This window comes from Prionailurus bengalensis, chromosome E3 (assembly GCF_016509475.1).
Source record: "Prionailurus bengalensis isolate Pbe53 chromosome E3, Fcat_Pben_1.1_paternal_pri, whole genome shotgun sequence".
NCBI classification, from domain to species: Eukaryota; Metazoa; Chordata; class Mammalia; order Carnivora; family Felidae; genus Prionailurus; species Prionailurus bengalensis.
Window position 1 is genome coordinate 16,439,587 of NC_057357.1, and position 24,283 is coordinate 16,463,869.

The following is a 24,283-nucleotide window of genomic DNA, read 5'->3' on the forward strand; positions in this document are numbered from 1 at the left end:
TCAGGCCCCAAATACAGAAATGTAAAATTTTCCTGCAATCTAAAATAGAATTTAGACCTAAATAGATTTTTTTTAACAAAAAAATCACACATTTTAGCTTTCAAGTCAGATTTCACTTTCTATCCATGGCAAAACAAACTCTTAAGAGATTTATAAAAATACCAAAAATTGGTGGTCACTTGGAAACAATTTATTATTAATTAGGTTAATCCATTAAAAAAAATACATCAAACACACTCACAGTTAAAATGAAACAGTGGCATGGGTACCCATGTGATGCCTTGACAAGAAAAATCAACAATTCCTGGTGAAATTCCCAATACAGACAAGAGACTTCAATATAAATGCCCTGTGAATTCCAGTTTTGCCTGTAAACACATCTCAGGTGATGAAAGACATGAGTGCAACTGGCAAGGGTGGTAGGGAGGTTGAAACAACCTGGAAATTGCAAGGGGGTGGGAAGTCATCCAGTTAACAGCAGCACTGAAAATATGTAATCTCACAACAAAATAAGTACCAATTTGGAACATTAACGTCTGTGGGCATTTTCTTCCCCAAGTCAGGAGCAGAGCGAATGTGGAAAATTAATTTTCAGCAACATTCCTAGGATTAGGGCAACCACACATCTGGAGCTACTGAACTCTCCAAAGCCTCAGTATCAATAAGTTCTTCACATGGTAATTATCTTAATATTTTAAATTAAAAAACTGATACACCCTTGCAACAGCTAACAAATTCAAATTCTTAGGAACCAACCTCCGGTTTCTCCATATTTTTTTATCCATGAAGAGCTATATAACTGACCCCTTTCAAAAGATGCAGACAATTTGCCCATCATGCAAATGAAGTTCACCCAGACTTGACACAAAGGTGTCTACTCAGGACTCCTGTCTCAGGGCAGGAAACCGAAGGTCATTAGAAAGGCGGCCAATGCTGTTCTTCTGCTGAGCTGTCATTCAGTCTGGAGTGCTGTTTTTCAACTGGAATGGGCCGGTCAGTACACTAACATTTAAGACTGAATAGTGTGAGCTGGTAAACACCACCCCTGCCAGGAAAGGAAACAAGCCTTCAGACCCGATCAAGGGTTGGCCAGGCTGTTCTCTTATCTCCAATGTTCTCGAGGAAAAGATTCCTCTGAGGTAAGCCAAATTCAGTGGCTCATTTTAACCTAAAGCAACTATCTGCTGCTCTGGGAGTTTCTAGTCATCTAACGGGATTCTCTTAACTCTGCTCTCATCCCAACAGTGCTCAGAGCCCCTGCTTGGGAAGCTCCTAGGGAAGCAGATGAAACTAATTAGGACACAGCCCATCAAAGGCAACACAAGTACTTTACCAGCTGTGTATGGGGGCCTTCCCACAACTGTGGCAAAGGCCACAGAAGAAATATTTTGACCACAGAGGGTTCCACAGTCATTGTCCTCTTTGGCTCTGTCCTCCTCTCTTTAGCTCTCTGCCCTGACAACCTCAGCCTGTCTTCACCATGTTTCATCTCCCAGAGGCACAAGTACTTCTTTTTAGCTTATTTTTGTGATTTATCCAACTAACCATGAAATCAGGCCTGCTGGGATAGAGGGTACAACCAAATGAACAATCCTCTGAATGTCTGGGAAATGGCTGCTGGGCCTTTCAGCTTCATGAGGTGGTTGGGCCAGCTGTGCTCCTCTATGCTGGGTCCTCTTCATCCATTGTCACGTCATCCGTATTTTTCTTCTGTTCAGCCTCTGGCCCCGCAGGCAGAATGCTTGTGACGGTGTGGAGGAGGGCTTCGATCTGCTCCTCCGTGAGCCGTTCTTCACTCTCTTCTACTATCTGCAGAAGAAAAGAAAACCTCCAGGGGTTATTTATGGAGGAGCTGCACAGGCGGGGTCCACTCCTGCCCTCCTCCACCCATGCTGTTCCCAGTCTGCTGACCTCTGGCACACACAGCTCTAGGCCTGGCTCCTGAGCCCCCCTCAGGTCTCCAGGTCCTCTCCACCCTGGCTCCAACAGAGGGGAGAAGCCAGATCCAATTCCCATTTGATGGCTCAAAATGGGTCAATGTAAAAAGTAAGTTGCAGGTTAGCATTTTTCTTCAAAGAAACAGAAAACCCTAACAGTTCTCTACCCATCTACATGCACACATGAACATGTTGTATGTGCAAAGAAAACACACCCCTGGGGAGTGAAATGGCACTTTATATACTTTTGTATTTCACAATAAGCACAGCTGTGACTTATGAATTGTATCAACAACTCATTTGATGATTGCCCACTGTGTGCCAAATGGTTTATCTATTTTTTCTCATCCCCACTCCCACCACCACTAACAGCTCTTTAGGGAGCTCATGTGCCTGGTGCTGCACATAGCACTTCAGATCTGTTATTTCTTTCAGCCTTCACAACAATATGGCAAAGGGCAGAATGAGAGCCCCACGCTGGGCCTCCCCAACACGAACACCTACAATCAATCAAGCACACACCACGTGGTCCTGGTCATCTCCTGGAATGTGGAACAACAGTCTGATGAGTGACGGCTGGGAAACAATCCCCCGCTGCTCCACTAAAGGTCCACTTAAAGCCCAGTTTGACGTGTCCCAGAAACCTACACACAGATGGTCCACAATTCTGAGCCAGTTTTATTAGCCTCCCCTCTAGTTCTCAATATATTAATGAATGATATTAATGAATACAAACATAGTCAACAGTGTTTTTAACAGCAATACATAGGCAGTCTTAACCATGTTCACATAGTGGCACTGTCAATCACAAACAGCTAAAGGTGTCCAGGGTTCTGTTCTGTGGCATTTCGCCACAGCAATCTCTGAAATTTGGCAACTAAGACCAAGAGGAATTCAAGAAAGAAATCCTAGCAGATTTAAGTAAAGCAAGATGACCGGCAGGGCTTACAATCCTGAAAAGGATTTCGGTCTGACTGCCGGACTTTATTGACAACAGTACAGAAGCTAATAAACCCAGGTGATGTGTCCAAGATCATACTACAAACTCCTGGAAAAACATCGTTGTTTCTATAATGCTTCTATAACTAGAGAATAGTCCTGGGTGTTCTAGGGTGGAGAAGATCCTGAGTGAACCAATGGGGCTACTTCCCATCATGCTGTGAAATAAAATGACCATTTCCTAAAGATTAAAAGGCTCTGTAAAATGTAACCTCTACTGAACAAGAAACAATCCCCAGAATCCCATTTTTTAAACCAGACATGCAAAATTAGGATATGAAAGGAAATAATCTAACATAGACTGTCTCCAAAATATGAAGGAGGAAGAAATGGGATGTATCGGATTTGATTATTCAATTCTAAGAAAAGATGATCTCCAGCTGAGAGAAGAATGTCTCCAAATTTATAAATTAGTGTAGGTGGTTAATTATGAACTGCTTCCTGCCTCAGGGGAATGGGAAAGAGGATTTAGACTAGTCTCAGAACAGGGACAGCCTCCCACCAGTATTTGTACAGGGCCTTTCCCAGAATCACTGCCACCAGAGCTTCTCAAACATGTGGTCCATAAAGTCAGGACAATTTACAGATGAGTAAGTAGAGGCTTAGCATTATAAACAAAACCTGATCTGGGTCTCACAGTAAATAACGCAAGGTCTTTTGACTTTGAATTCCACCTCTTTCTGGAACACCATGCCCTCCAGTAGGAGGTTTCTATCATTTCCTCTCTCAGAGATGCAAACTAGAATACACTGGTTTGAGTTTAGTTTTGGTTATATGACCTCTGAGAGGCCTTCATCTTTAGAAAACCAAAGAGAGAAGACTTGAACAAGGCACCTTCTTATGTCCCTGTCTCTGGATTTGGCAGATACAACAATGATCGGGTGTCTACTAGGCGTGTTCATGACAACAGGGCTAATGAGCTTTCAAATTTTGCCAAGTTTGCCAAGAGTAGAAGCTTTCATCAGCACACAAACCCTCAGGGTCAGGAACTTTCCTTTTCAAACCAAGATTCCTAGTCACAGGAAGAAAACCTAAACTTCATTAAGCAAAATGAAATACATATACACAAAAAAGAAACTTGCAGACACCAAAAATTTACTAAGCCTTCTTGGATCACTAAGGTAAAATGCTATTAACTGTATTACTCCTCACCTTTTCTTCCCAACACAGAAGAAACTGAGCCCAAATAAAGAAATACAAAGCACGATCTCAATATTCTCAAACACTCAAGGTTTCAAATCGTTCGGAATATAAAGGCAAAAGAAATGTCAAAAACCAAAGTATTTGCAGATGGGTCAGCAATAAATTTTTATCACAGACAAAGACCATATCAATTCCCTAGGGGCTGTCAAACTGGGCTGCTATACTCCAAAAATGGTTGTTTCTCATTCTAAGCTGCCAAGTCTAACTTCCTACTTTCCCCAAAACAACTAAAATCTAGTAACTACAGATACTTCTAGCTCTTTGACCCAGAAAAGTTCACTTAACCTCTGTAAATTTCAACTATTCTCTAATGTGAAATGAAAGTAACACCAACAGTAAGGACTAAAAGAGAATATATATTTCAGTGTTTCATAAGCCATAAAATTTTATATATTCCAAAACATTTTATAATCCCTACCTTGTAACAGACTTATATGATAGTGTTGTTCAGGATAGTGGCCTATGAGGTCACGGGGTTCGCTGTCCTGTCTTCAGTCTAGAGAGCTCACAAACTGCCCTGAATAAATGTACACACCAGGGCATGGCAGAAATCACAGAAGCTGGTGGCTTCCTCATTTCCTCCCAGACAGCAGGTCTGTGGATCTGAGGATCACAACAAACCATGGCTGAGGTATAACTAAAAGAAGCCTCAGCCTCCAAAACTGAATACTAACAAATGGTGGATGCTGACATTACTTCCGGATGCAGGGAGAATAAATGGCTGTAAAGTTAATGCAGAGAAATTCTCAAGTCCTTTGCACTTTCCACTCGGTGTGAAGACCTCATTTCTTATCCTCCTCTTGTGAGAAGAGATACTGCTACAAGCCGTGGTAAATGTTTTTGTACCCTTTGTGGCCAAATTCCAGGCTGGGGAAAATCTGGTTACAAAATGGTCCAACCGCTGGGAAATATACATAGTTTTTATCAAGACCTACTACCTATCTGTGAAAAGAAGAGAATAAACATTTGAGTGGACGCCACACACATCTTTCTTCTCACCCTGTAAAAAGCATATGGCTTGGAGGAAAAAGTAAGCCTTCTGAATCAGACCCAATTAGCCACTCGTTAGCCAAGACTATGGTGAGGGTGTTAAAGGTGACCTACACAAAGCCCGGGCATATAGCAGGCACTCTCAATAACAGCTAATCGTCCCAAGTAATGATAGAGCTTTCTACTGGCTCTGAGATGAGGTCACGCTAACCCTCCTCATCTTCTCTCTCCATCTGTCATTAAGCCATGAATAACATATGTTGCTGATTAAAGTTGGAGGAGACACGACATGTGATCTTTAACCCAGAGGGACACGGATTAGTTTCTTGCTGATTTGTTTGTTCTTTTCTAAGCTGAATCTCCAACATAGTCGAAAGCACCAGAATAAGGGTACAAAAAAAAAGAGAAAAGATCTCTTTTTAGCCTAAAGGCCAGTTCCCCCAGAAAGTCACCCTTTATGGAAGGAATTTTTCTAATTCAATTTTGGGTGCATTTTCAAGGACAGAAACAACACTGGGAAGTCAATAAAAGTTTTAGTCCAAAATTAAATAACCCATGACCCTTTAAAAATAAGGTTCTTTTAAAGCAATCTAAACATCATAGGTATTTCTGGCTACTTTCTTCCACACTTTTCTGAAGCAAATTTGACAAAGTTAAGTATTTCTAAAACTGACTCTGCAAACTCCTTTGTTCCTATTTGTTAATTCTCCAGTTTTTTTTGTTTTTTTTTTACTGGCAGTTAAATGGCCTAATAGTTGTAGCTTACCGATCCTCTCTGCCCTCTACAGGAGAGGGAAACTGCCCCCGCACACCAATTAATACAGCAACCACGCGGTTTGTCTCACTGGGCCTCATTTTCACATTCTCCTTATACCACATGTGGCTTCTACTCTTGCTGCCTTGCATAATTCTAGAGCTTGATACTGTGACTGCTGTGCAGACAGTGCAAGTGATGAGGCTCCAATGAATGAGCTTATGCAAGGAAACAAGATGATCAAGTGTGTGGTTTTAACAGTGATGCAGAGGTGCCCCTGGGTGGCTCAGTCGGTTAAGCAGCCGACTTCAGCTCAGGTCATGATCTCGCGGTCCGTGAGTTCGAGCCCTGCGTCGGGCTCTGTGCTGACGGCTCAGAGCCTGGAGCCTGTTTCAGATTCTGTGTCTCCCTCTCTCTGACCCTCCCCTGTTCATGCTCTGTCTCTCCCTGTCTCAAAAAAAAAAAAAAAAAAAAAAGTTAAAAAAAAAAAGTGATGTAGAAGGTGGGTTGGAGGGGGCAGGCTGAGGCAGGGAAGATGAGAGAACAACTCCAAGAGCCACACTGAGAAACGACAGAAATTAACACAGTGCCGGAGGGAGAGAAGAGAGAATAAGACAGGAACAATGGAACCTGGGGACAAAGTGCATACGGAATCAAAGGGAGAGAATGTCTTCTAGGCTTCTGGCTTGGGAGACTGGGCCAGGAGGCAGAGAGAGAAAGAGAGCATGTGGGGAAGGTACACATGTGCTCCGTGAACCAAGAACAGAAACAGGAAGAGTGGGATCGAAGGGTGGGAGTCGGGGAAGAGAAATTCTGCCAGAGTCATGGTGAGTCTATTGTTTTTATGCAACATCTGGTTGGCAATAACTCCTACAGGAAAGCAGTGGTCAGAATGGGGTAGGACATCAAGGGAGACAAAGAGCTGCCAAGTCACAGGCCCAAACCCGAAGGAAAGAATTAAATTTCGTCCAGTCTTCTACTTTCACTAAGTCCATACTAAGTAGGATCCAACTGGTGAGGTCTCCTTTCACTTATAAAATAGGGTATTTGGGCAGTCTTTTCAAGAAATGGCAGTTCCAGTCTTGTCCGTTCTCAGCCTTTATCACCCTTCCTCCCTCTCAGACCCAGAAACCAATCCTCTCACGTTCAAGCCTCCTTCACTCACCAGCTGGATCTCAACAGCAGTCATAGGCCTGTGGTTCAGCAGCTGAAGCTTTTCAGCTCTGTCAAAAGAAAAGTACAAAGCATTTAAAACTCTTATTCCCCTCAAAATCTTGAGTCTTGACCAAGCTGTTTAGAGAACACTGTGTCAGATAATAAATGGGAGAACCACCTGGAACTTGGCCCTCCGTTTCTTCAACTGTAAAATGAGAGAATGGGAATAGGAGAGCCTATGTTGGAGACTTTTGGGAGGATACAAATGTGTATTAGAAACCTAAAGATCACAGAGGTGTGGACTGAAAGAAATGTAACAAATAGCAGAGGTGCAGTTTTAATAAATTTTATCTGGAAAATGTGAAGAAAATAATGTTTTCTTAATCCAGATAACAGAAAGTAAAGAAAGATTAATAAAATAACCTTGGTTGGTCGGTATCACTTAGAAATGCCCGAGAATTCCTTTTTGAGATTAATATTAAATGTCAGACTTGACTTGTTACCTTAGAAACAAAAAACGGCTAGGAGGGAACAGGGTTTAATGCACAGTAGTATAAGGTACAGTCCTCTGACCACAAGGAGTTTACAATTCAGTTGGGGAAAGAAGACAAATACAAGCCAATTTTAACAAAAACTGTAAGTAACAGTTGATGGTAATAATTATCTCCTGTTACAAGGCAACAGCTGGCTCATTGGTAAACAGGTGGTTGAAATGTGTGGACTCTCAAAGGTGATAGGACTTAAAAGAAAAAAGAACAGCTTCAATTACTACCCCTCTGTGGTGACAATTTCTAAATTTCCCTCTCAATCTGACCCAGGAGCTCCAGATTCATCTTTCAATTCAACTCCGTAAATATTTATTGAGCTTAAAGACATTGTGAAATAAACAGATGAATAAGCCACATGCCCACAGCCACATTTGGGGAAGCAGCACATTACCCCACCTCCCTAAGCCTCGGTCTCACCATCTGTAAAACAGGAATGACAATAGAACTTAATATCTCGCCAGGGGGTTAGGAGGGATGAACATCTTTCTGTTTATAGTGCCAGCAGCTACCATTTACTGCTTACTTCCCATATGGCAAGCACATTGAACCCTCAGACTTAATAGAGGCTGAGATGGTAAATAACTTGCCCAAGGTTACACAGCTAGTGAATGGCAGAGCTGGGACTCTGCCATCAAAGCTCGTGTTCTTAACCATCTGCTTCTAGTATTCAGTATTCAAAATGATGACTGTCACACAGCAATTTCCCCACAAATGGCAGTCATCATTAAGGCACTTGTAGTTAAGTTCTACTCCTCATAATCCCTCAACATTTATTCTAGACTCGAAGATGACTTCACATGGGAGAAAACCCTTATCCTGGGCCCTGAAAGGTTTTCTAGGCAAATGATGAGAAGAAATGGCCAGGCAGGGCAGGAACGGCATAAGTAAATGGCCAGAAGAACAAAAATTATGGAGTTTTAGGAAATGGTGGTTTGAGAGGCTGTGGGACACGAGGCTGAGTCATCCAGGACAAGACGACATGGGGATTCAACTACCAACAGGCTGCATATGACTCTCTGGACACTGGGAAGAACCAAGGAGAGAAGTGATACGCTCGCAGGTGAGAATAAGAGGCCATAAACTTGGGTAGCGGCAGCAAGGCTGGCAATGAGAGGCTGGGCTTGTGAGATGCTCTGGTCACCCCGAGGTATAGTCAACAGGATCTGACAACTGCCTTAGCTGGGTGAGAGCAGGGTGAAGGAAAGAGAAGAGTCAGGGTTCATTGTCATGTTCTTAGCCTGTTTGGCAAAAATATATTACTTGAAATCTGAATTGAGTTTGTGTGATTTTGGAAGAACAAAGAGATCTTGGTCCAGCTGTTTGTCTAGTTTTAGTTCTTAGTGTGATCTAGAACTAAAGAAAAAGACCAGAGCTGGACATATTAGCAAGGAGTTAGGCAAAACCATGGGAGTGGGTATCACAGGCAGAGATCAACTAACTACAGAGTAAGTGAAGACCCAGGACAGAGCACCATAAAGCATCTCTGTTCAACGGTCAGGGCAAGAAGGTGGGGAAGGAGGTGGAGGAGGGGGACGAGGGGAGGGAGGAGCACAGACAAAGAAAACCTAGGAGAGTGGTGTTAGGGAAAAGTTCCAGGAAGAGGGTATTAGCAACAATGTCACATGCTGAAGACGGGAAAGTAGGCTGACTGTATACAAGCCACTGGATTTGCCAAAAAAAGAGGGCACTGGTGGCCCGTGCAAGGAGTTTGGTGGAATGATGATCGTGATGACAACTGGATTATGGGGGCTGAGGAGTAACTGTGGAGAAGATAAACTTTTGTTTAATGTGGTGTCATCACTTTATTAAAATCTTCAAAAACGGTCTTTATCTTACGTTTTTAATATAAAAAAATCCACAAGGAAAGCACACCACACTGAGAATTTCCATAATAATAATGGATACAGTCAAACATCACATGTACAGAACACAAAATTTAGATGAACTGAAATTGTAAGCTAAAATAAAACCCAATCTCAGAAAACAAAATACAAAATATTAACAATTCAAACATTCTTTTTTTTTTTTAATGTTTATTTTTGAGAGACAGAGAGAGACAGCATGAGTGGGGGAGGGGCAGAGAGGGAGGGGGGACATAGAACATGAAGCAGGCTCCAGGCTCTGAGTTGTCAGCACAGAGCCCGACGCGGGGCTCTAACTCACAGACCACAAGATCATGACCTGAGCCGAAGTCGGATGCTCTACCGACTGAGCCACCCAGGCGCCCCACAATTCAAACATTCTTAATCCTAATGAGATTTCACCAGAATCAAGTCACTTGGAAGTGAGGCATTTACGATAATGACCCCGTTAATGCAGCTTAGGAATTTTTGGGAGCCCTAAGTGGCAGCATCAGGCAATCTAACAACAAATGGGAACCAAATTTTGATCTGAAAACTCCCCTATATTTGACTTGAAAGCTGTTAGGCTTTTGAAAGGCATCCTCTCCACTGCCCCTCAGATTTTAAATGAACTACAGTTCGTATTGATATTCTTTGTTCAAACGAACCTGAGCTCTTCTGGCACCAAAGCAAATTTAGATTTGGTCTGTGTCTGATGAAACAACAAATGAGGAGGGTCCAAGAGGCAGATGCAAAAGTAAAAGCAATGGAGTCTGTGCTTGGGGCACAGAGGGTTTTTCAGAGGATCCTTGTGAAAGACCAGTTAAAAGATGGCAAGTGACATGTGTGAGAGAGAAGGAAGTTAGCCCGACTGGCTTTCTGTTCTACAACACTGATTCAATGGAGATGGGCAGGAGGGAATGGAAGACTAGGTTTGAAGGTGGGATGTGGAGCAAAGGATGGAAAGGCAAAGTCAGACAACTAACAGGTTTCGTTTATTTATTTATTTATTTTTTTTTTCCAACGTTTATTTATTTTTGGGACAGAGAGAGACAGAGCACGAACGGGGGAGGGGCAGAGAGAGAGGGAGACACAGAATCGGAAACAGGCTCCAGGCTCTGAGCCATCGGCCCAGAGCCTGACGCGGGGCTCGAACTCACGGACCGCGAGATCGTGACCTGGTTGAAGTCGGATGCTTAACCGACTGCGCCACCCAGGCGCCCCACACGTTTCGTTTATAACATGTAGTATAAATCAAAGACTTAAAGGAGACGAAAGACCAATCAGAGTAATTTGGCAACTTTAATTCTCAGGAAGATGAAAGTTCCCTGCAAACCTAATTTGGTATATCATTACTAAAAGCAAAGACCAGCATGATACCATATAACTCCAGAGGAATGTAAGGAAGATCCTTAGGGCTGCTCTACCCATGTTTTTTTATGAATGGCTACCTCCTCTACATCAAAATGCTTCACGGAGGTACCGCTACCATTAAGTGCTCTCTGACTGAATCTGAAAAGTGCCCAAAAGTTTGAGCACCAGAAAGACACCCAACATGTGTCTAAAGTGAAACATGAGGTTCATATGATCTGTGCTGTCTTTCCTGGCATAGCAGTGGACTGGTTCCTCACCAGATGCTGGAGCCACCATTTATGCCACCATGAAGAAGTCTGAGCAGCACTGGGAAGGCATCCTGGGGGTGGAGGAGGAATGTTGCCAGCAGCAGCCCCAGCTCGGAATCTGGTACCTGCAAAATATGCTCCTTCCACCGGCACTGTTGAATCAGGCAGACAGATGGGAGCAAGCGGATAATAAGCCACAGGGGCTGTGGAACCTAAAGGGCCAAAAGCCACAGTGTGGTCAGGAAAAGCAGCTGATGGAGTGGGGACTGCAGCAGCTCCTGGATGCACAAAGCTCAAACAACACAGCTCCGAGTAGTCAGATGAAGCATCACTACAGGTGTAGCCTGAGGAGAACGCAAGGTCTGAGGCCGCGTTCGATTCCCACGAGGCTGCACAGATTAGCTGGCTGTTAAAGACTGACCTCTGCTGTTCACAACAGCCACGGGTCTGGTTCTGCTCCACATCACAGACCAAAATAACCTCTTGACAGGTGGAAGTAAAAAAGCAGTTACAGCCTGAGAAGGGTAGGTTCTGGGGGGCCCCAGAACATGTTTGCCAGCTAAGGAGATAAGCATAAGGAGAGACCAAAATTATAGGAGTGAAAGGGAAAAACAAAGTTGAAAGTCTCAGCAAAGGGGCTCACGTTCCACTGACACCGCAGCAATGTGGAAAAGAAAAAGCAAATTTGAGGGGATCTGAAGGGAAAGGAGTTCATTTTGGATAATTTTCTCAGTGAAGCAGAAGTGGGGTTAAACAAACCAAGCGAGTTCTCTGCTCCTACATCCAAAGAGCTGAACACTGCAGGAGCAAAACCACAGAACCACACTCACTACAGGTTCCAGTGTGAAGGGATGGGGGTTACAAACATCCCCCTCACATCATCACCAAGCCAGTTTTTATTGTCTCTACTTTCTCCCCTTCACTTTTCAACTCATGGCACTTTAGCTCCTGTCCCAACTGATCACCAAAACTGTTCTTGCTAAAGGGCCTGATGACCTCCATATTGACAACTCTAGGGGATGCTTCTCCGACCTTGTCTCTGCCATATCTAACATGGTTGATCACTCCCTCCTTAAAATTATCTACCCCTGCAGCTTCCACGACACCATTCTTTTCTGATTCTCATGTCTGACTATTCCTTCTTCATCTCTTTCTAGGTTTTTTCTTCTGTAACATTTCCATGGTGCCATTTTTCACCTGACCGCTTACTGAGTTCCTCATCCAAACCTCATAATCGTGTCCCCTAATATAGACTTTAGCCAATAAGTCCGTGTTCTCACGTTATGTGATCTGAGCTCCAGATCTCTGTAACCAAATGCCACCTAGACGTCTCCACCTAAAATACGTCAGACACATTTCAAGCTCCGCACATCCCAAAGTGGTCTGTCCTTCCCAACAAACCAGCTCCATTCTCTGTACTTTTCACTTCGGTAAAGAACCAAACACCCAGTCCAGAAACCTGAGGGTCATCCCTACTATGCCTTATATTGCATTCATCTTTGTATCCCCCAAAACAGAGACAAAGCTGCCATGAGATCGATGTATGTAGAGGATAATTAAAGAAAGAGCCAAGGCAGGTCTGACTTTCAGAAGAAGTGAAACTGTTGATCACTGGGAAGACCTGGGGCAGGATTTCATGCTTTGAAAGCAGACAAGCTAACTCCAGAAACTAGGGAAACCTGACAACCCATCCATCTACTCTGAGCTTTGCTGGCCAGAAGTACATTTCCCAAATACATTGCCAAACACCAAGAGTAATCTGTGTACAGAAGAGTTCCTTTTAGGGACTCAAAGTTATTTACAAACCTACCTAAGCTGAGTCTCAATGGCAAGTTCTTCTATTCCTGGCGGACATAGCTGTACATCTTAGGGAGAGGATCTCAGGATGAGACCTGGGGCTGCAAGCCAGGCGCTTCGGGGAGCCTCGGTCAGTTAAGCGTCCACCTTTGGCTCAGGTCATGATCTCGTGGTCCATGAGTTCGAGTCCCACGTCGGGCTCTGTGCTGACAGCTCAGAGCCTAGAGCCTGCTTCAGATTCTGTGTCTTCTTCTCTCTGCCCCTCCCCCACTCTCTCTCTCTCTTTCAAAAATAAACATTAAAGAAAATTAAAAAAAAAAATTTAAAAAAGAACTAAATGCCTCAAGCAAAAATTAAATTATTAAGGAACCAAATGCTTTGGGTGAGGTAACCATGCTATAGAAAACAACATAGGACTTGGGACACCTCGGTGGTTCAGTCGGTTAAGCGTCCAACTTTGGCTCAAGGCATGATCTCGCAGTTCATGGGTTTGAGCCCTGCATCAGGCTCTGTGCTGACAGCTCAGTGCCCGGAGACTGCTTCGGATTCTGTGTCTCCCTGTCTCTCTTGCCCTCCCCACTCGCACTGTTTCTCTCTCTCAAAAATAAACACTAAAAAATAAAAAAAAAAAGAAAAAAGAAAATAACATAGGACTTGGTTTTAAAGTGACTTCAAGTTGAGTCTCACTACTATCATTTTGCTGAATAAAGCTATGAAGTAAAATAAAACATGGTTCCTTCTATGTCCCCAAGGACTCTAGTAGTGGAGGTATTTAAATTAATAAAGCTCAGTTTTAGACCATGAGAACTTGATAATTCAAGGCTATTCTCTTGAATCTCCTCTCCCTGAGAGAATAGTAGAGAAAAACTCTACTAGTAGAGAACATGCAGATGTAAGGATTAAAAAGCACTTAAGCAGTTTCTGTTACAAATGTGATTCTTGTTTTACACCACCCTGGCTAGCATAAGATAGTCCAGGTCTCCACGGCATATGGCAAGCAACCCTCTGAGTCCTAAGTACTGAGGTCAATGAAAGCCAAAGGGCTGCAATGGTTGGTTACTGTCTCCAGGAGTCAAGCCCCAGCTACAGAGAAAGAAGCCTACCAGCCCCCTCTACTGGTTGTTTGTAGAACAACACTGCCTGCAGCTTTTGCTTCTTGCAGTCATTGATAACCTATGCAAAAACCCTGGCACATGATCTGTCCCAGTAATAAACCATTTAATGAAAGCCAATCACAAATGGAAAAAAGACACTTCTCTGAATATTACAATCTGTTTTAAATTTACATAGATTATGTCCAATCATGAATCAGCTTGCAAGACAATTCCCATTTGTGCATTTCTTTCTTTTCTTTTTTTTAAAGATTAAACTCTATGCCCAACTCTTGCATTCATGACCCCGAGATCAAAAGGCACATGCTCTACTGAGCCAGCCAGGCACCTCATTTATGGGTATCTCAAATGGTAGCCAGGTACATTTTTGTAGCAGAAAAGATGTAGGGATGGGAAAACAACACACCAGACTAGATAAACAGCTAAGAAGAGATCTTAAAAATCAATAAACAGGACTTGTGTTATAGACAAGATAGAGTGAGACCACTAAAGCCAATCTTTCTGCTGATCATAACAAAAAATGAAAAAGAAAAAGAAAAAAAAAAAACAGGACAGACTACAAAAGGAATAACCTAAGAACTCTGAAAAGTATATAGAAGTAGGTGGGCCAGGTAGAGAAACAAAACTTGAAGGGCTAGTTGGTGTGGCGGGTGGATGTGAGTTTCTTCCGCTTTGTTTTCTCTTTTCTCTCACAGCCTTGATCCTCAGAACTATGGCAGTAGCTCCACAAGCAGCTGAAACTCCCTCCAAGAGAAATTCCATCTTTCCAGCCATAAGACTGGAAAAAGGGGCCCCTGCAACCTAGTAATCTGAAATTCACAACACAAGGGCAACTCCTCAGGGAGGCCTGGCAGCGAAGGTAGCCAGGAGGAGAGTCCCAATGGTCCAGAGTGCCAATATCTCCCCCTCCTTCCTCTTTATTTCTTCCTGCTTTGCCCCAAAAGTAACACCAGTAACAACTGTATGTGGGCAGCTAAAACTTTGAGAGAAATCCAGTACTGTGGTCAGAGAACCAAAAGAGGAGGCTCAAGTAGGTCAGAGAGTATGGTGGCAATGCCAGAGAAGTGACCTAGAGAAGGGGATTCTCCTAAGTTTGAACATTCACCAGCACAAACCCTAGGTTCAGCCTCAGCTCTTCACTGAGGAGTGAACAAGTTAAACCACCACTTGTCTCATTTGCAAAAAAGATCTAAAGCAGCAGATCAAAGGTTTTAAAAACTAAACTGACACTGAAATCCTCACCCATGAAGGCAAGAGACTTGAGGTGTGAACCTAACTGGGTTGATGGACTGCTAAAAGAAACAACAACAAAAAAGCAACATTACCCAGAGGCTTTTAACAGGACCCAGAGTGTAAACAATATGATATTCAAAAAGTCCAGGATATAATAGAAAATTACCTCAATGAGAAGAAAATACAACTCATTCTCGAGGGAAAAGATAATCAACAGATACCAAACCTATAATAACCCATACACTGGAATTATCAAAGACTTTAAAGTAACTATTATAATAATATTCTTAAAATAAATGGAATATCAGAAGTCCTCAGGAGACAAAAATTATAAATAATAAGCAAACGGAAATTTTAGAACTAAAAAACATAATGCATGAAATAAAAAATTTGCTGGCTGGGCTTAGTAACAAAATGGAGATGACACAAGAGTCTGTGAACTTAGATCAGTATGAAGTATCTTGTTTGAACAACAAAGAGGGGGAGGGAAAGGAAAAAAAGAAACTGAACAGAGAGGATTCAGGGAAAATGGCAGAGCGGGAAGAACCAGGAATCTGCTTCTCCACCAGCTAGACAAAAACGGTCTACAGACAATTAGATCTAAATGTAAAATGCAAAACTATAAACAGTCCTAGAAGATAACGCAGCAAAAAACCTAGATGATCTTGAATTTGGTGATGACTTTTCAGCTAAAACACCAAAGGCATGATCCATGAAAGAAATAATTAATAAACTGGACTTCATTAAAATTAAATAAAAACATTCGCTCTGTGAAACACAACATCAGAAAAATGAGAAAACAAACCACAGACTAGGAGAAAATATTTACAAAAGACAGGATAAAGTACTGATGTCCAAAACATACAACAAATTCTTAAAACTTAACAATAAGAAAACCCAATTGAAAAATGGCTAAGACCTGAACAAATACCTCATTAAAAAGATTCAGAGATGGCAAAGAAGCATGCAAAAAGATGCTCCACATTATGTCATTAAGGAAATCCAAGTTAAAATGAGACATTACACATCTAATTAGAATGGCCAAAATCCAGAACACTAACATCACCAGAACACTAACATAACACTAACAATCAAATGCTGGTGAGGACTGGAGCCAAGAGAAACACGTTCATTGATGGTGAGGATGAAGATACAGCCATTTTGGAAGACAGTCTTGGTTAGCCATAGTCTTACCATCAATCCACTGCACTCCTTGGTTATTTACCCAAAGGAGCTGAAAACTTGCATCGGCAAAAAACTCTGCACACAAATGTTTATACCAGGATTTTTGGATAACTGCCCAAACTTGGAAGCAACCAAGATGTTTTTTAGTGGGTAATGGATACACAAACTGTGGTACATTCAGACAATGGAATATTATTCACTGCTATAGAGAAATGAGCTTTGAAACCATAAAAAGACATGAAGGAAGTTTAAAATGCATGTTACTAAGTGAAAGAAGACAACCTGAAAAAAACTATATACTGTATGATTCCAACTACATGACACTCTGAAAGCAAAACTACGGAGACAGTAAAAAGAACAGTGGTTACCAGGGGTTATGTGTGGGGAGGGAGGGATTAATAGGTGGAGCACAGGGGATTTCTAGGTCAATGAAAACACTCTATATGACACTGCAACAGTGGATACAAGTCATTATACATTTGTCCAAACACACAGAATGTGTAACTCTTAGAGTGAACCCCAATGTAAACTATGGACTTTAGGTGATATTGATGTGTCAATGGAGGAGGTTCATCGATTGTAACATATTTACCAATCTGATGGGGGATGTTGATAATGGGAGGGAGGCTATGCACCTGTTGAGGAAGGGGTATATGGGAAATCTCTGTATCTCCCCTTAATTTTGCTGTTAACCTAAAAGTGATGTAAAAATATAAAGCCTCAATTAAAAAAAAAAAGAAAGAAAAAAAGAAAAAGAACAGAGATGATTCTAAGAAGGTACCAGGAATCTGTCTCCCCATCTAGACAACACCTGTACTGGTAGGATCTGTCTGATGTAACTATTTTGGAATTCTGGAGCCCTGTTAAAGCTTACAACTTCCAGGCTGAGGCTTGGAAAGTAAACTTAATTTTGGTCGATTTCAGACCTTGGCACAGTGCCAGCTACCCATCCTCCAATTCTACTGGAATGGCTGCATCTGCGTTCCTGCAGCAGCTTGCATACAGCTTCCTGAAGCCAGAGAGGGCTGATTTCTCATCAGAAACTTTGAAGGCCAGAAGGCAGTGGTCCAAAATATTCCAAGTGCTAAAACAAAAAGAACTCTCGAGTAAGAATCCTATATCCAGAAAAACTATCCTTCAAAACTGAAGAAACAATTAAGACATTTCCTGTGAAACAAATGCTAAGTAAACCAGACTTGCCCTGGAAGAATCACTCAACAATGTTGTGCAGTATGAAGTGAAAGGCTACACAGTAAATCAAAGCTGCATTAACAATGAAAGAACCTCATAAAGGTAAACACATGGACAATTATAAAAGCTAGTATTATGGTAACAGCAGTTTGTAACTCCACTTTTTGCTTTCTACAAAATTCAAGATGATTTAAAATACTTATGAGTTTATGTTTGGGGCATATAATGTACAAAGATGTGATTCTGTTATATCAGCAACTGAAAAGGATGGGGAAGGAGCAGAATTTTTGTATGTTATTGAAGTTAAACTAGTATAAACTCAAATGAAAGTGTTATAATTTTAGGATGTTAAACCAGTGGCTGAGGCAGGAGGTTGGGGGAATCAGGAGTTACTGTCTAATGGGTATAGCATTTCAGTTTTGCAAGATGAAAAGAGTTATGAAGATTGATGGTGGTGATGGCTACACAATATTATGAATGTATTTAATACACCAAACTGCACATCTAAAAATGGTTGAAATGGTAAATTTTATGTTATGTGTATTTTACCACAACAAAAAATTGGGCGGGAGGCGGGGAGGTGGAGGGGGGAAGTGATCTATTTTCCCCATGCCATTTCCCAGACTGTATCATTGAGTATAAGTACCATCATAAAATATGAAGGAAATAGAGAATGATATACCATGCAAATATTAATTTAAAAGTACACATTAAACTAAGTTTAACTAATGAAATTAAAATAGTACATCAAACTATATTATTGTACCACCTAAAATCATCTCACTCACCATGGCATTACCTGTATCACACTTGGAAGACACTGGTTTCATAATTTCTAAAGGTGTTTGGCACCAAATTCTCAGACTCTTTCACCTCTCAATAAGAATCCAGTCAATGGACTCATTTCGGTTAAAATGGCTGCTCTGATGGGAAAGACATTTCTGGGAATCCAGCAAACCAGATTCTCAGTTCTGAGGTTTCAAAGACAAGGCCTGATGACACAAGAGTTGAAATGCTGCCAGAAGCACCCTCAGCCACTAAAGGATGGTTGGAGAGAATATAGGTGGCATAAGAGGAGATCCAAATCGGAGGATGGCCTTTCCACTTTTCCCCCAGGAAAAGTTCAATGTATCAAGCTTCAGAATCATTCAGCAAAGGACTTGTAAAGGACACTGAATTTTGTCTATGGCTGTGAGATGAAGTCAATTAAAAGGAGGTATTATAAAATGGCACTGCCCAACATGCTGTGGTAGGGTCCCCTCCCTAAGGAAAGAAAAAAAAAACCTCAAGGCAAGCTGGCTATATGCGTATGTGACAACATCCCTCATGACCTTGTACCATCAGACCACTTAATCAGACTGCATGTTTGTCTGTTACCATATATGGGAGACAAAGAAGTAAAAAATATATTAAAACAACCACACCACATGCCGTTTAGGGCTCAGTTATTCGGGTATGAACCCAACTGGGTGGTGCCGACAGGAATAAAGTTAGTTCCTGGAAAGAAAAGCCTCGGTGTCACAACTCTCTGTGCAAGAATCCTTCTCCATTACTTGGGGGCTCACGCCCGGGATTTGGAGACACGTGTTTCCACCTCCTTTGCCATTGGAGATACGAACATCAGAGCATGGGCGAGGCAGCCTTCCCTGGCACCTTGCTCTACTCTTTGCCATAGGATTGGCCAAGGCTGCTCCAGCCAGCTAAAAATGTGGTGAGAGTTTTCTGTTAGCACTCACCTTCCTTTTGTGGATAGGATACTTCGTTGGTACCAACATGGGGAAACAATGGCCATAAGAGACTAGAAAATTTAGATCCCCACCAATCTTATAGTAAAACAAAACACCCCAGTCCTACTACCAGGGTTTGGCTCCTCAAAAGCTCAATTATTGGGAAAAACTGTCTTGCCTGGTGGGGAAAAAGTTCATTGTCATCTCTGTTAAAAACTTAACATGCCTATGCCAAAGATTTTATAACTCAACTGGCCAGAAAACCCCATGGTGGGGGACTCCAGATCACCTTAAGACAGATCCCCACCCCTTGTCTAACTTCTCTCATCTCTGAGAGACCTGGGACAGTGTCAACGCAGCCATCAAATGGCAAACTCCAGGTGGACTACACTAGATATGTGAAAGGACAGCCTATATAGTACTTCCCTCAGGCTGGTCATGGTCATGTGTGCTGGAAACTATTCATCCATCTTTCTTCCTGCTCTCACTTGCCAGAGAAAAACATTTGGAAGTCCAAGTGTATGGGGACAGCGAGACTCCAAAAAAAGCAGCATGCCTTACAAATTGGCAATTAAAAAGACGATAAATGGCCTCCTGAGCGTATAATCCAGTATTGTGGTCATGCCACCCGGGCAGAGGATGGGTCCTTGGGCTACCACACTCCCATTTACATGCTAAACTGCATAATTAGACTACAAGCAGTTATAAAAATTATAACCAATAAAACTGCCAGAGCTCTTAACTTACGAGACAAGTAGCAAGCCAAAATACACAATGCCCTATCTATCATAATCTCTTGGCCTTAGATTACCTGCTTGCTTCTGACGGAAAAGTTTGTAAAAAGTTTAACCTACGCAACTGCTGCCTACAGAGAAATAAGGAAAACGAAAGTCATAAAAGAGATCACAAATCAAATCAAAAGAATTGTTCATGTCCCCATCCAGACCTGAAATGGTTAAAACCCCAGGGAGTTATGTGGAAAATGTTTTTCAACTTTTGGGGGATTCAAAACTCTCATAAAAATTATCCTCCTAATTCTGGGAGGTTGCTTAATCCTACCTTGCTTATTAGCTCCCCTGGTAGTACGTTCTTTCTCCAGCCTCACTAAGGCCATGATTAAAAAAAAAAGATAGCCACTCATGTAATGATGTTATAAAAATATAAGCCTCTAAACCAAGATGATGCTCTTTGACCCAAAACAGCATCAAAAGGGGGAATGTGGTAGGGTCCCTCCCTAAGGAAAGGAAAAAAACCTCAAGGCAACCTGGCTATACGTGTACGTGACACCATCCCCTACGACCTTGTAACATCAGACCACTTAATCAGACTGCATGTTTGTGTGTTACCATATATGGGAGACAAAGAAGTAAAAAATATATAAAAAAAACTACGCCACGTGGGGCTCAGTTCTTCGGGTACGAACCCAACTGAGCAGTGCTGGCAGGAATAAAGTTGCTTCCTGGAAAGAAAAGCCTTGGTGTCACGACTCTCTGTGAGAGAATCCTGCTATAATGTCAGCCACCGCCTACACACGGCTACTCATACCTACATTTAATTAAAATTAAATGACTCTACAAATGCAGTTCCTCCTTTGCACAAGCCACATTTCCAATGAGCAACAGCTACAAGTGGCTAAAAGCTACTGTATAGGACAGACCAGAGGTATATTTCTATCACTGCAGAAGGTTCCCCTGAATGGGGCTGCTCTGTGGTCTTTACTCATCAACAGTCATGGATTAGAAGAAAATACAGTCACGTGACAAGGTGCAGTGGAGTTGAAACTGCAAGTGACAATCAAAGTAGATCTAGAGGAAAAGCAATACATCATTTTCTTTCTCCCCAGTCCTGATCCCCTATTTGCATTTTGTTGTCCAGAGCTTTTTGTGTCAACAGGGTTGGACATACTCCACTTAAAGAGCTAAGAGTGACAAGCATATAAATTATTTGGAAAATAGTAAAAAGTTTGTGGGGCACCTGGGTGGCTCAGTCGATTGAACATCCAAATTCAGCTCAGGTCATGATCTCACCATTCGTGAGTTCAAGCCCTGCATTGGGCTCTGTGCTGACAGTGGAGAGCCTGGAGCCTGCTTCGGATTCTGCGTCTCCCTTTCTCTCTGCTCCTCCCCCACTCACACTCTGTCTCTCTCAAAAATAAATAAACATTAAAAAAAAAAAAAAAAAAAAAAAAGAACAGAGCCTTGGGAACCCATAGAACCATTATTAAAGTTCTAACAGTTGTCTTTGGAGTTCCAGAAAGAAAAGAGAAAGAGACTGGGGTAGAAAAAAATATTTCAAAATAATGGTTCAAAGCCTTACAAATTTGGTAAGAAACAAAAATTTATATAATCAAGAAGCTCAGCAAAGATAAACTTAAAAAAAAAATCAAAATCAGATTTTTGAAGACCAGAGAAAAGAAAAAATACTAAAAGCAGCTATAGGAAAGTAACACATTACACATTGCGTGACCACAGATTACTCATCAGAAATCGTAATAGTTAGACTGAAATAACATCTTTAAAGTGCTAAAAGACCAATTAACCTATGACACTATCCTTCAGGAATGAAAGAAAATAACATTCTCAATTGAAAGAAAACTAAGAAAATTCGTAGCAGCAGATTTGTTCTAAAAGAAATGTTAATGGAAGTTCTTCAAGCTGAAGTAAATGATGAGAAATAAACATGGAACTTCAGAAATGAATGAAGAATGGGGTGCCTGGGTGGCTCAGTAGGTTAGGTGTCCGACTTGGGCTCAGGTCATGATCTCACGGTTTGTGAGTTCAAGCCTGTGTCAGGCTCTGTGTTGACAGCTCAGCACAGAGCCCGCTTTCAGATTCTCTGTCCCGTTCTCTCTCTGCTCCTCCCCTGTCATGTGCTCTCTCTCTCAAAAACAGACATTAAAAAAAAAAAAAAAAAAAGAAGAAATGAATAAAGAGCAAAATAAATAGTAAAATTCTGGGTAAACATAAAAGACTATTTTATCCTCCTAAATTCTTTAAAATATGTAAAAGTATATAAAGCAAATGTTGAAACACAGCTAAATACTAATTTCAATGATGTAGATATAATAAATACAACATAAAAGGGAGAAGTTAAGAGTCTTACATATAGTTTACTGACAGTGATAAAATACTAACTTTATCCTGACTGTAAACGAATAGGTATATAGATTGCTATCCCTACAGCAAAATATATGAAAAGATATAGCCAAAAAGCAAAAAGACACATTTTTAAAGACTAAGGAACAAGAACCATATGAACACCTCAACAGACACAGAAAAAGCAACTGACAAAATTCAATATCCAGTCATGATAAAAATCTCATCAAACTGAACTTCCTACACCTGGTAAAGAGCATCCATGAAAAACCTAAGCTAACATACTTACTGGTAAATAACTGAAAGCCTTCCCATAACATCAGGAACAAGGTAGGGATGTCTGCTCTTATCACTCCTGTCCAACATCATACATCAACATCATGGTCCTAGCCAGAGCATGAGACAGGAAAAAGAAATAAAGGCAAAAAGATTTGAAAAAAATAAAAGTCTGTATCCACAAATACCATGATTGTCTACATAGAACAATCACAAGGAACGTGCTAAAAAATAAAAAAGCCCCTGGTATTAGTAAATGGATTTAGCAAGGTTGTACAGCATAAGATCAATACAGACAAATGAGGTGTATTTCTCTACATTAGCAATGAACATCTAGAAATCAGTGTTATTTAAAATAGCACCAAAAATTATTAAATACATAGGTATAATCTAATAAACTGTGCAGAACCTGTATGCTGAACCACAAAAACAGCGATGAAAGAAATTAAACTCCTAAATAAATGGAGAGATACACTGTTTTCATGGATTGGAAGACTCAATATTCATATCAATTCTCCCTCAAAACTGATATATACATGTAATACAATCCCAATCAGAATCTCAGCAGGATCTGTTCTAGATATCAATAAGATGATTTGAAAATTTATATAAAAAGGCAAAGGAACCAGAAAAGCCAAAACAATTTTGAAAAGAACGAAGTTGAAGAACTTATACTATTTGAATTCAACACTTACTACAAAGCTTCAGTGATTAAGACAGAGTGTGACACTGGCAAAAGAATAGACACATAGATCAATGGAACAGATTACAGAATGAAGTGACAGAATCAACAGATGACTTACAAAACTGCAAAGGCAATTCAACAAAGAAAGGGTGGTCTTTTCAACAAATGTTATTGAAACACTGAAATTTGCAGGCGCAGGCGCAGGCGCACGCGCGCACACACACACACACACTGAATCTCAACCCTTATCTCACAACATACCCTCAAAATCAACTCAAATGGATCATTTCTAGAAGAAAACACAAGAGAAAAATCTTTGTAACCCTGGATATGGCAGTTTTTACACAAAACATTAAAGGCAGGATGCATAAGAGAAGAAAGAATAAATTTGACTCCATCAAAACCTTGTGTTCTGAGATAGTGTTAAGAGAATGAAAAGACAGGGGCGCCTGGGTGGCGCAGTCGGTTAAGCGTCCGACTTCAGCCAGGTCACGATCTCGCGGTCCGTGAGTTCGAGCCCCGTGTCGGGCTCTGGGCTGATGGCTCAGAACCTGGAGCTTGTTTCCGATTCTGTGTCTCCCTCTCTCTCTGCCCCTCCCCCGTTCATGCTCTGTCTCTCTCTGTCTCAAAAATAAATAAATGTAGGGGCGCCTGGGTGGCGCAGTCGGTTGAGCGTCCGACTTCAGCCAGGTCACGATCTCGCAGTCTGCGAGTTCGAGCCCCGCGTCAGGCTCTGGGCTGATGGCTCAGAGCCTGGAGCCTGTTTCCGATTCTGTGTCTCCCTCTCTCTCTGCCCCTCCCCCGTTCATGCTCTGTCTCTCTCTGTCCCAAAAATAAATAAACTTTGAAAATAAATAAATAAATAAATGTTAAAAAAATTAAAAAAAAATTTTTTTTTTTAACGTTTTTATTTATTTTTGGGACAGAGAGAGA

The 24,283-nt window shown here is 41.5% G+C and overlaps 1 protein-coding gene across 3 annotated transcripts in view; it reads right to left on the bottom strand.

Moving 5' to 3' along the window:
- Positions 1–168: 168 nt before the first annotated feature.
- Positions 169–24,283, bottom strand: part of LOC122471382 (CGRP receptor component) — a 43,422-nt gene continuing 19,307 nt past the window's right edge. For all 3 annotated transcript variants that reach the window (XM_043559892.1, XM_043559895.1, XM_043559894.1), the window contains 2 exons: positions 7,049–7,106; positions 169–1,809 (listed from right to left, as the gene is read on the bottom strand). In XM_043559892.1, coding sequence (XP_043415827.1) covers positions 1,663–1,809; positions 7,049–7,106 — 205 coding nt within the window. In that variant the 3' untranslated portion in view covers positions 169–1,662. The remainder of the gene's footprint in view (positions 1,810–7,048; positions 7,107–24,283) is intronic.